Raw genomic sequence first — 14,550 nt, 5'->3', positions numbered from 1 at the left:
GGAGGCGGCTGTTTCCGACGCCCCTCCGCTCGGCGAAAAGCACATCAAAGCAGATTGAAAAAAGAAATAACGGAAGTGAAGAAACCACGGCAAAGAACTATAGAAAGTATGACAAAGCATTCTGAAAAAGAAAGAAAAGAACAGTAACTACAACAGAATAATACGATAATCGAAGTACAAGAAACAACATATAGTAACAGAAATCAAAGGACGAGAAACTACATGAGAAATACTACGACTACTAGTACGGAAGGAAAAACGAGACAATACTCTACTACCCTTTTACCCTAATTTCGTGTCCTCCACCTCCTATCTTTTTTTCTTCAAAAAATCTGTTTAGTACAATTAAGAAAGATAATTCAGAAATGAATTCTCGAATTGTTTTGGTAATATCCCGCTATGATGATAATATATAATGATAACTGCATGAAAAGTATAGCATGAAGTGATCTTCAAAAGTTCAAACTTGAGTAAAAAGAAGCAATTTTAATTTAACTTGAGTTATTATAGTCATCCTTTTTTCACATATTCTTAGTAGTGGCCAATTATTATACGGGTTGTATTCTCTTCTTTTCTAAATGATAAATTATTCTCACGGTGTAATAGTGACAATTTTTAAATTTTTAAACGAATCAAATATCTTCTAATAAGCAACAAGATGATTACTTTTTGAATTACCTAAAAGTTTTACAATAGTATTCTCAGTCATTAAAATATATACAAGACAAATATTTGCTTAGCTATGGTTTTGACAAATATATACATTAAATTTGTCTTGTATATACTATAGTATCGATTACCCGTCAAAATCTACATCATTAATTAGAATATGAAAATAAAAATTCACCTACTAATATCAAAGAATTGTATTTAGACTTTATGTAGTTATATACTAACATTGAACACATCCTTGTGCAAATTGTAATAATAAAATTTTAAATTACGACTAGTTTATTAAAAAAAGGCATAAAGACCTTGTGCTTAGGCCAAAATGCCAGTTACATTTCTTATTTTTGTGAGTACTCTATTACCTTTTTAAACTTTCTGAAACGAATTTATGTATCTCTTTGAGTGTTTGCTTAGGTGGCAGAGAGTATATTCTTACTTTGCTTTTTCGTTTTTCCTATTCCTCTTTTTCTTATGTCACAGGCTTCATTAATCTTTGTTGGGTTGTTTCTCTTAGGTTGTCGTGTCAAAATTTTGAAATAAACTGGGTGAGGTTTCAGATGATTTGAAAGTGGAAATAAAGGGTAAAAATATGGATGAAAATGGAAATAAAAAGTAGAAGGTGATTTGGATAGGCTATGACTGGAAAGGAAGAGAGAACGAAGAAGGAGAAAATATGAAAATATAAAAAAGAGAAATAAAAGTGATAAAATGACTTTGTTAGGCGCATGTACCAGCTATGATGTTTTAAGGGCATGTTTGTTACATTTTAAAATAATTCAGGAATAATAAAACCTTCGTCAAGAAAAAAAAATTTAACATACATTTTGATCCAAATACAAGGGGATGTTTATGCATTTTCCCTGATTTATACCATGTTGATTATGTGCACTTACACTTTCTTTTTTCTTATGGAGCAGTATATTGTGCATCAAATTATAAACAAAATCCATGACTCCTTCACGTGTTAGGCTTGTACTTTTTGTTTTCCCCAATAGCACGTTTATAATGCTACTGCTTTAATCTTGCGAGTAGAAAACGCATCATTAAATGGTGTGAACATCTATGAAATTCTTTTTTGGCAACATTTTCAAACATTACTCGACCACAAAAATAAGTACTCCCTTCGATCACTTTTACTTGTCACGTTCGCTTCTCGATAGTCAATTTGACTAATCGGAGCTAAATTGAATTAGGTTAATACAATATTTAAAAATTAAAATTTAGATATTCGAAAACTATACAAGAAATATTATAAGTTACAATTTTTCTCATATAATATAATAAAAAAATACATCTTAAAATATTAGTCAAAGTTGATGTAGCTTAATTTTCAAGAAGCAAACTATGACAAGTGAATGGAAGGAGTGTTATATTTGTAATGTCACCCAACTATAAAAAGAAATAGGGGAAATTACACATTTGGGCGCTCGGCCAATTCACAATCGCTAAACAATATACATAAATTATACTTTTGCTTCGCTATTTTTTTCTCGAGCCTATTTAAATTAATTTTCCTAAGGGCCTTTTGGAAAGCTACCCGGTAATTGGAATTGGGTGTAATCACATAGTTTGACCCGTTTGTTCGACTCGTGTAATTACACTACGTTATGCGGGAATTGGGGTGTATTGAGAATGTGTAATACACCTCCACCCTCCAAGCGGCCGAGAATGTAATTACACTCGTAATTACATAGTGTTACCTTTTAGTTTATTTCTTTTTAATTTAATTTTAATTTCTTTTCTTTTTTAATTTATTTTTTATTTCTATTATTTAATTTATTTTTATTTTATTTTAATTTTTCTTCTTTTCTGATTTATTTTTTATTTCTATTATTTAATGTCTTTTTTATTTTTACTTTTAATTAATTTTTATTTTTTAAATATATTTTTATTTTTATATATTTATAATTCATTTCTTTCTCATTCCCAACCTTTACTTCGTTGTTCCATATAATCGTCGTATTTTTTTTTAGTTTTTTAATTTTATTCATTTAGCATAAATCGTGTTAATATTCTAATTTTTGAAACTACATCTCTTAATATTAGAAAGAATGAGTCATTAACAAACTTTGATATAATAATGTCGACGTTATTAAAGTAGAATTTCATCGTGAACGAGGTTATAGACTTATATTTTCCCTTTCTTTTGAATTATATAGTATTTACTTATGTTACGTTAAAACTTACTTATGTAACGTTTGAATTTGACATAAGAGTATTATGTTAAATTTTTTCTTTTGGATTTTGAATTTGGATTATATTTTTTATTTTAAAAATATTTGCTTTAGTACTATTGACTTGTTATTTCACATTACAACAACAACAAGAAGCTCAAAGATAATCCCCACCATGGGTCCAGAGAGAAAGAGAGCGTACGACCTAACCCCCACCTCGGAAAGGAGGGCTACTGCTTTCCGAAAGACCTCTACTTTAAGAGAGGAAGACAAGATAAAACAAGACAAAAGGTCGCTACGTAAGGCAAGATATCGAAACAAGACTTGTTATTTCCACATCGTACGTTTTATTTTTCACTTACATTTGATAGAATTTTGTCAAACATTTGAATAATGTTATGGCATTATATTTATAAATATTCTTTTTTTGTCAAACATCCAATCCCATGATGTTGTCACAAAAAAGGTATGCTTTTAAGTTTTATAATCAATTAAAATTAAAATATTATTAATTTGAAATATATATCAATTATTTTTACAATATTAGTTACAAATATATGATTATTAATTGACATATTTTCAAGAAACAATGTATTATTAAATAACTAATTTAATATCATTTATAAAGGCACATATTTTTTAAATATTAATTTTAATTTTTTTATAACCAAATGTTATTTTTAAATTAAACTAACTGTAATTACACTTGCGCAAACCAAACAACACGCTCATAATTACACCGTAATTATATTACGATAAATAAACAAGTCATCAGTAATTCGCAATACTGTGTAATTATAGGCTGTGTAATTACTAGGGTAGTAATTACACCAATTCCAATTACCAGGTGGCTTTCCAAACATGCTCTAAAAGATATTTATTCCAGTTGGATGATAGCTCAAATGAGCCCAACTGCCCAAGTTAAGGATGGCCCAGTCAAGTCTTTATAAACCAGTAGCATGATAGAATTAGATATGACAGGATTGGCTGTGCTGTTCCTATCCACAAAATCACTGTGTATCTTCTAGGAGAAAACAGAGTGAAGAAAGAATAAGTTGGGTAAAAATTAGAGAGGCAGAAAGGGACCAAAATCAGAAAATTATGCAGTACTCAGCACAGTTTCTCCAGGCTCCAGCAACCCCGCTTCCTCCAAAACAAATTCAAGGCACAGCCACAACTAAAACTCTTTCAATTCCCAACCAATGCTGCAAATTCTCACGCAGAGAACTCGCCATTAGCACTAGTTCATCCATGCTTCTACTCTTAGGCTCTCATGCTCTAGAGCCGTTGAATTTGTCAAGAGCAAGGGCAGATGAGCTTCCTGATAACCCCGATAAAATAGAACCAGAAGAGCCTTCAAGAAAAGTCGACTATTGTTCAGACCAGAATGTAACAAAGAGAGCATTTCTTGAAGTATCAGTTGATGGGGAACCTATTGGAAGGATTGTTATCGGGCTACAGGGTGAGAGTGCCCCGGTTGGCTCAGCAAGGTTCAGCAATCTTGTTAGCGGAGCAGCAGGGGTTAGTTATAGAAGAAAAGATTTTGTGAGGATAATGCCAAATTATGTACAACATGGTGGATTGAGGTCATATGGAGTGGATGCTGAACTTGCAAAGAGCACTGGAAGAACTATGGAAATCGATAACCTCGTGAATGAATGGGAGAAACAGAGTGAAATGTGTCAGGGTACCAAGAATGTGGCAAGAAGTGTTAGCATTATTGTGAGGGACCCCTCAAAACCACCTCCAAAGACGAAGCTGGTTGCTCGAGGAGGAAAGCTCGAAATCGATCAAGAAGAAGTGGGAAAAGATGTGAATGGAACAGAGTTTACAATTGCACTTAAAGACTCACCTGAGTTAGATGCCTCTGCTTTAATCATTGGGAGAGTCTTGGAGGGGATGGATGTTGTTGAGAGAATTGGCCAGGTCAAAACTGTGAAAGAGAATACCAGTTCTCCTTATTTCAGGTACCAGTAATCTCCCAATCATCTAGATCTGGTGGCTAGTAATGAAAATTGATTACATAAGAACACATAAAAATAGACTAACTGGTTAACTGGTATTTTCAAGGACTAAGAGAACGATATATACCAGTTTCCTAATAAGAAAATCATAGTATACATAAAACATAAACCAACCGATTCACCAAGTGAACCGTATAGATGCATTAATTTTCTGGTTTTATCAACAGGGCAGCCAAGTTGATAGGAGATAAAAGGGCTGTAGTTGCAGAGAGAGGCTTCAACAGACCTTACTCAAAGGTGAAAATAACTAATTGCGGCTTGATGGAATGATCAAAGATGCAGTTGAGAGATTTTTGTCCTTTCATTTCTGTTAAGAGGAAGAACTATTCAGCTAAAAGTGTACAAAACTCATGTATCAAACAAATTCCATGCAATTTTACCTCTCGTCCGAGAGCTTACATCAATGGTAACAATTACAGTGTCTTCCCCTTGTTTATTTCATCTGTCAAAAAGAACAGATTACAACCCTCTCCAAATAAGTAATCAATAATTTCACTTTGGAGAAATCATATCAAACAATGTCATGCTAATTAGCCACTATGACAATTCTAGAATAGAGGTGCATCCTCTACAGCTATTCTTCAAAAGTTCACAGTTGTGACATCCAGGTAAAATATAGGCAATAAGACGCAGAAACTGTCTCCTCTGAGAAGGTAATCTCATCACCCAGTCTGCTTGGCGAAAGTCATTTTCCTCGTGAAACATGGGGTGTACTCCATCACATGGATAACTTTGTTGAATTAACTTGGACGAACAAGCTTCCTTCGTTTGGCCGTTGGAGATGTAAAAAGCTTTTGCACTGAAGCAACAGGATCATCCACCTGCATAGGAGCAAAACAAGATAAGTCATTTGCTTTCTGGTGATAGAACTTTCCATTCATCCCATTACTCGGACCATCTGGTATCAAGAGATCAAAAGGAAGCTTGTCCTTGCATTGTCTCAAACACCACAGACAAACCACTAACAATGCGTGTTAAGGACCAACTCACCAGATTTCACTAACACCATTATAAAGTCATATAAACTACCCATTAAATTCAGATAAACAGTGCAACCAAGCAAAATGTCGACAAATTAAATGAGCTACAATAGAACCTCTAGTGATAAACCGTTTTCAATTATCAGCAAACAAAAAGACAACACTGAGAGCTTAGTCTGGGCAAGCAACATCCCAAAGTCTTGGATGCACGAAGATGCCTCAGCAGTGTTATAAGGGCATGCAATTTGACCGGGCATCTTAGACTAATGATCTCATTTGTTTTGTTTTTTCTTTTTTTTGCGATTTACTACGAAAATTTAATGGATATTGAAGTTGTCATGTTCATATAAGTTTGAATAAAAGAACTAAGTAGACATGGTCAATAAAATGTGAAGCTCAAAATCGAAACCTGGTCTCCAGAAAGATAAGTCATCTATCCAACAGAAGATAGTACTCCTACTATATACTTCTCACTGAATTATTCTTGGTCTATGCATTCAATTCTCTGAAGTACATAATGCACAGTATCCAAATCGATTTTTTCTTTTTTGTCCAAATGCAAATTACTAAGTTTAATGTAAACAATCTTTCCTTCAGTTCTCAAGTTATCATATCAAAGGAAAAATTGGAGTATGACTCCAGGCTGCATATAGTGGACCATCTGGAAGGAAAGGAATTCAACATGTTTTGAAAATAAAAGCAATCCTATCCAGAAGATAAAGCTTAATTGTATTCGACTTCTGTTTTTTTTGGTGTAAAGAAAAGTACATAGATGACACAGAGACACTCATACAATTTCTAGAGTCTCTTCAGTTGCTGGTTTAATATTTATGTGTAGCTTTTGTTAGCCTCCCTGTAACTATGGCCTTCTGGCCCCTTTTGATTATAATACAGCTTGTTACCATCTCAAAAAAAAAAAAAAAAAAAAAAAAAAAGGTTATCATATCCAAACAGTAAAGCTAAAAATTGTATTTATCCAAGTCAAGGCCATGATGAAAATGATTTTTGTGAAGGAATGGAAGGAGCAGCATTTCATCAATATATATATGATAAACACCAACCAAAATGTCAGTTTATACGTTAATAAGGTTGCTTTAATTAGCTACTGATTGTTACCTTTTTCATAGTAAGCTTAGCCTAATTACTACACAATTAGCTAAAAACATGTCTTTATCCTTAACGGTCAAATTAACTTGCTACCTTATCTATTAGTACTAGTTTACTTCTTCCTTACCTTAATCAAGGAAGATGAAGCATAACTGGACAAAGGAGAAGAAGATTCCTCATGACGCTCTAAAGCAGATAATGTTTGTTCCCATCCTGGCGGAGAGCCACCATTAGATGCAATCCAGGGGCAAAAGTATCTGTGCAGCCTGAAGGGATCAAACTCCAAAGCTTTATCTACGGATAGAATTTGCAACTCCTTCCCTGAAAGGACAACGTAGTCTGTCAGTTACACTCGTACGCTCAACATAAGTAGAGAAAAAAATGCACTTAAAAAAATGTCTTTTCTATTGCTAACAATTTAAACACCCACCCTCCTCTCCCTTGGCACCCAAACAAAAAAACACATTAAGATACAGCATTTGCAGCATGCAGAGAGATGTACTTGGCAGGACAAATGGCTTGGGGACACTTTAGTAAAAGAATCATTTCCTTCACTATTTCTGATAGCTTCTAACAAAGAAGCAACATTAGCTCAATATTGAGACAACAACTGTTGATGATTTTCTTTCTCTCTTAGAAAGATTGGGACATAGTACTTTGGTGGCAGAATCTCAAGACAGAATCCTCTGGGGCAATTCTAAGGAAAAGATTTTCCCTGTGAAGGAATGTTACAACTGCTGGAGTTCTCAAAATAGCCTTTTAGAGGTTTGGCCTTGGAAACTTGTATGGAGAACCAGACAGCCTCTCAGAGTCACTTGCTTCACTTGGACTGCACTGAAGGAAGCATGCCTAACACAAGACAATCTCAGGAGGAGAGGTGTAATCGTCGTCAACATGTGTGCCATGTGCAAGCAGACCAATCAAAGTGTCAACCACCTATTTTTGCACTGCCCTGCAGCCTTTGGTATTTCTTCTATTCTATGCTTGGTCTCCAATGGGTAATGCCCTTCAACATCAAAGATGCCTATGCTAGCTGGATACTCTGGAGAGTTGACAAATCCATCAAAAGGATCTGGAGAATGATCCCAGCAGTAATTTTTTGGACCCTATGGAAGGAGAGAAACAATAGATGCTTTGATGGAATCTCAACTCCTATTTGCATTTTAAGTCTAGGTGTTTAGTTAGTCTTTTCAGTTGGCACTTTTTTGCCCCTGTAAACAGTGTGGATAACTTTCTGGATTTTGTTAGCTCCCTTTCTCTAGTACAGTAGAGATGGGATTTCTTTAGACTGTTTTACAGGTTTTTGCTAAGTCTGCCTCATGTTTTGTTTGAAGCAGCTTTTTGCTCATCTATGACCTTGCATCTTCTTGATGCTTTTCTAATGACATTTTATTACTTTACCCAAAAAAAAAGAGAGATGTACTTCCTTAAACACTTAAAAATGAAGTATATAAATACTAAATAGTGCTGAGTCTTCATCATAAGAATTTCTGCATGAAAATGCAATAATTTTGTGAAATTGTAAATTGGTTGAAAAGAATCTCTTTTCCAAGCATATATGTCTGATATATCAGCAAAGCAGATAAAAATACTTAAAGAGGCAATATGGTGCAACTCAAAATGTGCATCACGGAATAGGGAAGGGACCTGCCTAGACTTGAAGCTGGAGAAGAATAAAATACTTGGGCATCAACGAGGTCAGGTCTTTGGACAGACAGCAGAATGTAGATAGGTGTGTACTACTGATTCATGGACATAAAAGAGAATACCAAAAGGAAGACGCCTAGATTCCTTTAGAAAATATGCAAAATAAGAAAAGACTGAACAGTCCTTGGACAGTAATGCAGGTCCGATCAGCAATTCAATGCAACTATGCAAGTATACCAAATTTGGACCATTTCATGAAACTGGATCTATATTGCTAAGTGCTGCAAACTAGGTTAAACTTGGACCATTTCATGAAACTGGATTTGTATTGCTAAGTTCTAACAAACTTGGTTCACCCTCCAATTCCCACTATAATCCACTTCACGGACACAATTGCAACAGTGCTAATGCTAATGATCGAGCTTGATCATAGAAACAATGACACAAGTTACTAAAAACTGAATTACCTCGACTAGGTGAAATGTCATGAATAAGAGGACGCACTCCAGCCATAACAACATCATTCCCATTGCCTTGTTCCCCTCCTTGTGTAAAATTGTTAACCTCAACCATCACTCTGCTCTCACCACTTTCCCCTACACGACTTGCGACACTATCCTTGCCACTTGATCCAAAATCATTTCCAGCCTTGTCCTTACAATGATCCGTGACTGCTGGATCAACCTTGTTCACACTTTCTGCATTATCAGCCATTTCAGTGGTGTTACCAGAAACTTGTGCTGCAGCCTGGCTGTTTTCTGGTGGAGCTTCTGTAATCACTTCTGATGTAGACAATGAAGTTCCTTCCTCAGTATTTTCTCCTGCAAGAAACTCCGGGTTTTTGCATACACCAGATGAGCTCTTGGTTACTAAATCATCCTTAAGCTCAGATTCAGCAATAAACCATGCTCTCAAATTCCGTCCAATGATTGGCAGAGATATTTTCGCCATATAATTATGTGTTGCTGGAGGAGGACCACCTGCAATCGTCAAGTTTAAATTTGGTGGTGTTCTATCTAACGTAGTGTCACCAGGAGTTGCAACGTGTCCTATGCGTTCTCTATTCTCATCACGATCACTGTTGCCTGAAAGAAGGTTTTTACCACCATCGGTGTGACTGATATGATCATTGTTCACCTGTGTGTATCCACTTACTCGTAGAAATTCCAAAGGCCGAGAAACCAGGGGAAAATCCCATAGACCTATACAAGCCCCACAAAGCCTGCAGTCCAGAACAACAGAATATGGATTGATGATTGCTTCTTCAGAAGCTTGACTGTCATCATCCGGCTTGCTCTCAGAAGTCTTATCAGTAGATGAACTGTAGACAGTAATAGTCTGACTTTTTCCGCTCAACATAGACTTATCTGAGAGATTGGCATCCTTACTAGATTGATTCAGCTGATCCTTGGGGTCAACTAAATATGGCAGTCTGCGGAGTTCCCAGCCACATAAACTAATGAGCTTTTGTGCCTAAACATGATTCCATATATCAAATATCAAAAACCGCAAATTGACAAACACAACCACTTCATCTAACAAAAGCAAATTAATTTAAAAAATACATTAGCTCATACAATATTTTAGATTAAGTCTAAGCTAAGAAAAATTAGATTTATAGCTTGATAGGATATAAACGCTGCTCACCTCCCCCACCCGTCCCACCTAAAAAATAATAAGAAGAAGAAGAATGATAAAATCTCGTGATAATTCTAAGATTTCTCCACCCACAACCCCTCCTCTCAAAAAGAGAAGAACCTAGGGATATGCAGTCCAAGAATAAACAGCATAGCAATCAACCGGACAATGGATAAGACAATTTTTTTTATAGCAGATATGCACTTTGGCACTAACTTTTGCCATCATACTAATTAAATCAGAGAGATCAGATTGAGTAAGAGACGGGGTTAGCAGCACTTTTGTACTTATCATCATTCTCCTGCGACGAGAAACTAAAGTGCAATATATGCTGCACACGCTCAAATTTTCTTTCATACCTGATAATATGTGAGAGAAGACACTGAAACGGGTTCATTTCTGGTGTCTTCTTCTTGGGGAGTTTCCATGGACTCATTACGTTCCACAGTCAACGATTCTCGTAGAAACTGTTCCAACTGAGGGCTTCTCAAGAAATCAATGGCCTTAGGTGAAATCACGGGAAGAGCAGCAAGCTGTGATAGAACAGAATGCCGCATTTTATACTGATCAACTAGCACAGCAGTAGCTGTAGGTGGAAAATCTGCTAGTTTTTCATCACAGACATTGTCGATCCAAGGGCAAAGTAGCTTGTGTCCACTATCTAGCTTCAAGCTGAACACCAAGGCCGCTTTGTCAACTGACGCCCACGAATGGGAGAAGCATGAAATGAGAAGCACAAATTCGTTATGAAAGGAGAATGGGGTAACAACTACCAATTGCTTCTGTTTTAAGAAAAATAGTAAGACAAAACATAGAAAAGCTGTATAGCTTACCTTGTTGTTGTGTCCAAGATGGCGGAGTAGAGAAGAGCATTCGTGATCCACATGCCTCACAGGCAATGGTGTCCATATCTACATTAATCCAACCCCTTCTAGCACAGTTAACAGCACTGATTGCCTGCCGAGGAATAAAAGCATTGCGTTCTAAGATTAACAATATGGCACAGTGGAGACAATTTCTGTACATATAGATAAACAAAAGGAAAAATCACACAGGGAAAGATTCCATTTTTCTCTAAGGAAAGATGTAAAGCTAACCATTTCAAGAAGATAAAGAAGAAAAAAGTGGATAATAGGAATGTAAAAAAGATGACACATTCTAAAGGAAGAAGAATCAAACACTAAAAATTCTAAGACTATTTCTGAAAGAATCTCCTAGGACAAGGGTAAAAGCCTGTATAAGCTCAAGCAGTCAGCTAGAGTGTTAGCTTTGGAGTTGTCCTAAATGATTATACTTCTCTATTACGAACAACTGAACAAAAGCTTGTCTTTTAGAAGTACAGACAGAAAGTCTGTTGTTTGTTCCCTTGAGGCATTACATGTTAAATGATTATGCTTCTCTATTACAAGAACAACTGAGCAAAAGCATATGGTGAAGAAGCACTTGTTTTCTGCTTCCTTAAGGCATTACATGTTACTTAGGCATGGAATGGGGGTGTAGGAAGACCGCCATTCCGACCCCTGACCTCAAGTTTCCCTTCTCTCCTGCTAATACCCACCTTACCTGCTCTTCACAAACCGCACTTTTTAGGTTGAACTCTAAAAAGTCTTAATCCACGGATCACTAGGATGTAGTACCATGGGCGGAGCTAGGGTACCGGAAGGGGTTTTAATGAAAAATTACACTGTATATACAAGGATAAAATTATATCTTATGTATATATAGCAGATAATTTCCTTGGCTTCTTTGTATGTTTACTTCTTTATATTTTAAATCCTCTTGGTAACAATACTGGCTCCGCCATTGTGTAGTAACTATTTAATTTAATAAGATTATGTAAGTAAGTGAATCTCCACATTCAAATTAAGAACATCATAATAAGAGAGGGGAGTAAATATTAACCTGTGGTTTAGCAAACCAGGTCATAGACTTAAAAGTAGATATCCTTCTAAACAAATCATCTCTGTCCCATGGTCGAGCTTCCCCTGTACCTTTAGTAGCTGATAAGTTGTGCCTGTTAACTTTTCCACTTGATGACATGTCCAGGCGTTTTTTGCCTCTTGACAATTGAACTCCAGATGCACTACAGCAGCCAAATTAAAACCCCAGAATTAAGCACCATATCTCAGAGTTGGAAGTAAGAACATTCATCAAAAGGAAAAAAAAAAAAAAAAATACTCCCTCCCTCCGTTTGATAATAAGTGGTGTTTTTAGCTCGAGCACACTTCTTAAGAAAACTACAGATTCTTAGAAAGTAAAAAGTGTTTTTACTAACTTACCCTTAATCAAATGTCTTGAAAAATAAGTACTCCCTCGGTCCATTTTTACTTGTCCTCTATACTAAAAATAGATGTCTACTTTTACTTGTCCATTTTAGAAAACCAAGATAGAATTTAACACTTAGTCAAGTCAATACATGATAAGTAAAAATGGACGGAGGGAGCACATCTTTAAGTAGTTTCTTGATTATGTAAAACTCCATTCATTTGAATAAGGATAAAATTGGAAGAAAAAAATCAAATGTGTTCTTGATTTTGTGAAACACTACTTATTTTGTTTAAAACAAAATGAAAAGGGAAAAACGCCACTTATTTTGAACTGAAGGGAGTATTGAATTCCAGATGCACTATAGCAGCCAAATTAAAACCCCAGAATTAAGCACCATAGCTCAAAATTGGAAGTAAGAACATTCATCAAAAAGGAAGAAAAAAAATACTCCCTCCCTTTCATCATAATTACAATTTTTAGCTTGAGCGCACCCATTAAGAAAATTACACATTCCTAGAAATTAAGAAGTGTTTTGTCCCAAAATAAATGTAACCTTAGGAATTCAAGACAAAAATTGGCAAGTGTTTCCAATTATGTCTTTCGCATTAAAGTAGTCCTCTTTAATATTCATAAATTCTCAAAACACATCTAATAGGATAGTTTAGTAAACTTCACATTGTATATATTGATTTCTTAATAGGAGTGATTTTTGCTAAGGTGACACTTATTTTGGGATAGAGGGAGTACCATTGCTCAAAGTTGGAAGTAACAACACTCTTCAAAAAAAAAAAAAAAAAAAAAAAACTACCACTGTTTCATAATAAATGGTGTTTTTAGCTTCGGCACACTCTTAACAAAACTACACATTCCAAATAAGCAAAGAACTATTTTTACTAACTTACCCTAAATCAAATGTCTTGAAAAATAAGTACTCCATCTATTCCAATTTATATGCTACACTTTTCTTTTTAGTCTGTCCCAAAAATAACAGTGATTTTTTTATATTTAGAAACAATTTAACTTACATCCACGCAAATATCAAAAATTTATTTTGTATCACAAATTTCAAAAGTATTTCTTTTCTATCTTAAACTCGATGCCTAATCGAATGGTGCCACATAGATTGGCACTGAGGGAGTACATCCGTAAGTAAGTAGTTTCAAGATTATGTAAAACTCCGTTCATTTAAATAAGGATAAAATTGGAACAAAAAAAATCAATGAACCTTGTTGATTTTGTGAAACAACACGAATTTTGAACTAAAAACACACACATATTTTGAAACGAAGGAAGTAGAGAGGGGAAAAGAGGAACCTGGAATTGGGTTTGGATTTGAGAGGAGTACGAAAGAGCTTATCCATGGCATCTTCAAATCGCTTTTCTGATTTTTCAGCCATATTTTCTTCACTGTCTAAATCTGCGTCTGTAGAGAGAGAGGCGCCAATTCATATTTAATGTGTATGGACCGTCATTGAGGAGGATTTCTTTTTTCGATCCCCAAAATAAGCCGGTTAATTATACAAGGCATAAATCCAGAAGATTTAAGCGAACGACCTCCTTATTATACTAGCAAACTACGTTCGTGCGATGCACGGAATCTAACATAATTAATCACCATATTTAGTTAATTTAATTATTTGAAGAGACTTAGTCAGAAAATTTTTTAAAAAATGATTTAGGATGTATCCTAACTAATCATTGACTAAATGGTAGAAGTTTAAATTAAAAAAAATAGGCATAATATGGTAAATCACATAATTTTAATCACTAAGTAAAATTCTCAAATTGCTAAATCAAAATATAAAATAATAAATTTTGAAAAGGTGAAGAAACAATAACTAGAGAATAAAATAAGCAACAAAATGGAAAACTAAATATCAAAGAAAATAGGAGCAATTAAAAAATTAACAGGAGAAGGCAATTAAGCGAAGAAGCAATCCACAAATGAAACTCCTTAGTGAGTCTCCATATTTTATGTATTTTCCTCTCATTGTTCCCCTTAATTTCTCAATTGTTGTTAAAATTTGTCTTATTTTGGTTATA

The 14,550-nt window shown here is 34.9% G+C and overlaps 2 protein-coding genes across 3 annotated transcripts; one reads left to right on the top strand and one right to left on the bottom strand.

Moving 5' to 3' along the window:
* The first annotated feature begins 3,813 nt into the window (after positions 1 to 3,813).
* Positions 3,814 to 5,303, top strand: LOC132055494 (peptidyl-prolyl cis-trans isomerase CYP26-2, chloroplastic). The gene is made up of 2 exons (XM_059447348.1): positions 3,814 to 4,810; positions 5,035 to 5,303. The coding sequence occupies exons 1-2, from the start codon at positions 3,945 to 3,947 to the stop codon at positions 5,135 to 5,137; spliced, it is 969 nt and encodes a 322-aa protein (XP_059303331.1). The 5' UTR covers positions 3,814 to 3,944; the 3' UTR covers positions 5,138 to 5,303.
* On the bottom strand, positions 5,032 to 14,010 carry LOC132055493 (uncharacterized). 2 transcript variants are annotated; one of them, XR_009414584.1, is made up of 8 exons: positions 13,822 to 14,010; positions 12,142 to 12,322; positions 11,073 to 11,196; positions 10,599 to 10,936; positions 9,069 to 10,074; positions 7,082 to 7,275; positions 5,248 to 5,688; positions 5,032 to 5,174 (listed from the first exon to the last, which is right to left on the bottom strand). XR_009414584.1 is itself a non-coding variant. In XM_059447347.1 (7 exons), the coding sequence occupies exons 1-7, from the start codon at positions 13,902 to 13,904 to the stop codon at positions 5,608 to 5,610; spliced, it is 2,007 nt and encodes a 668-aa protein (XP_059303330.1). In that variant the 5' UTR covers positions 13,905 to 14,010; the 3' UTR covers positions 5,032 to 5,607. The 2 variants fall into 2 exon arrangements, 1 of the variants encoding a protein (XP_059303330.1); XM_059447347.1 differs by having other exon boundaries at positions 5,032 to 5,688.
* Between the last annotated feature and the right edge of the window lie 540 nt (positions 14,011 to 14,550).

The sequence above is a fragment of the Lycium ferocissimum genome, chromosome 5 (genome assembly GCF_029784015.1).
Source record: "Lycium ferocissimum isolate CSIRO_LF1 chromosome 5, AGI_CSIRO_Lferr_CH_V1, whole genome shotgun sequence".
Taxonomy (NCBI): domain Eukaryota; kingdom Viridiplantae; phylum Streptophyta; class Magnoliopsida; order Solanales; family Solanaceae; genus Lycium; species Lycium ferocissimum.
Note: the sequence above shows the minus strand (reverse complement) of the source record. Positions and strands in the feature narration are given on the sequence as shown.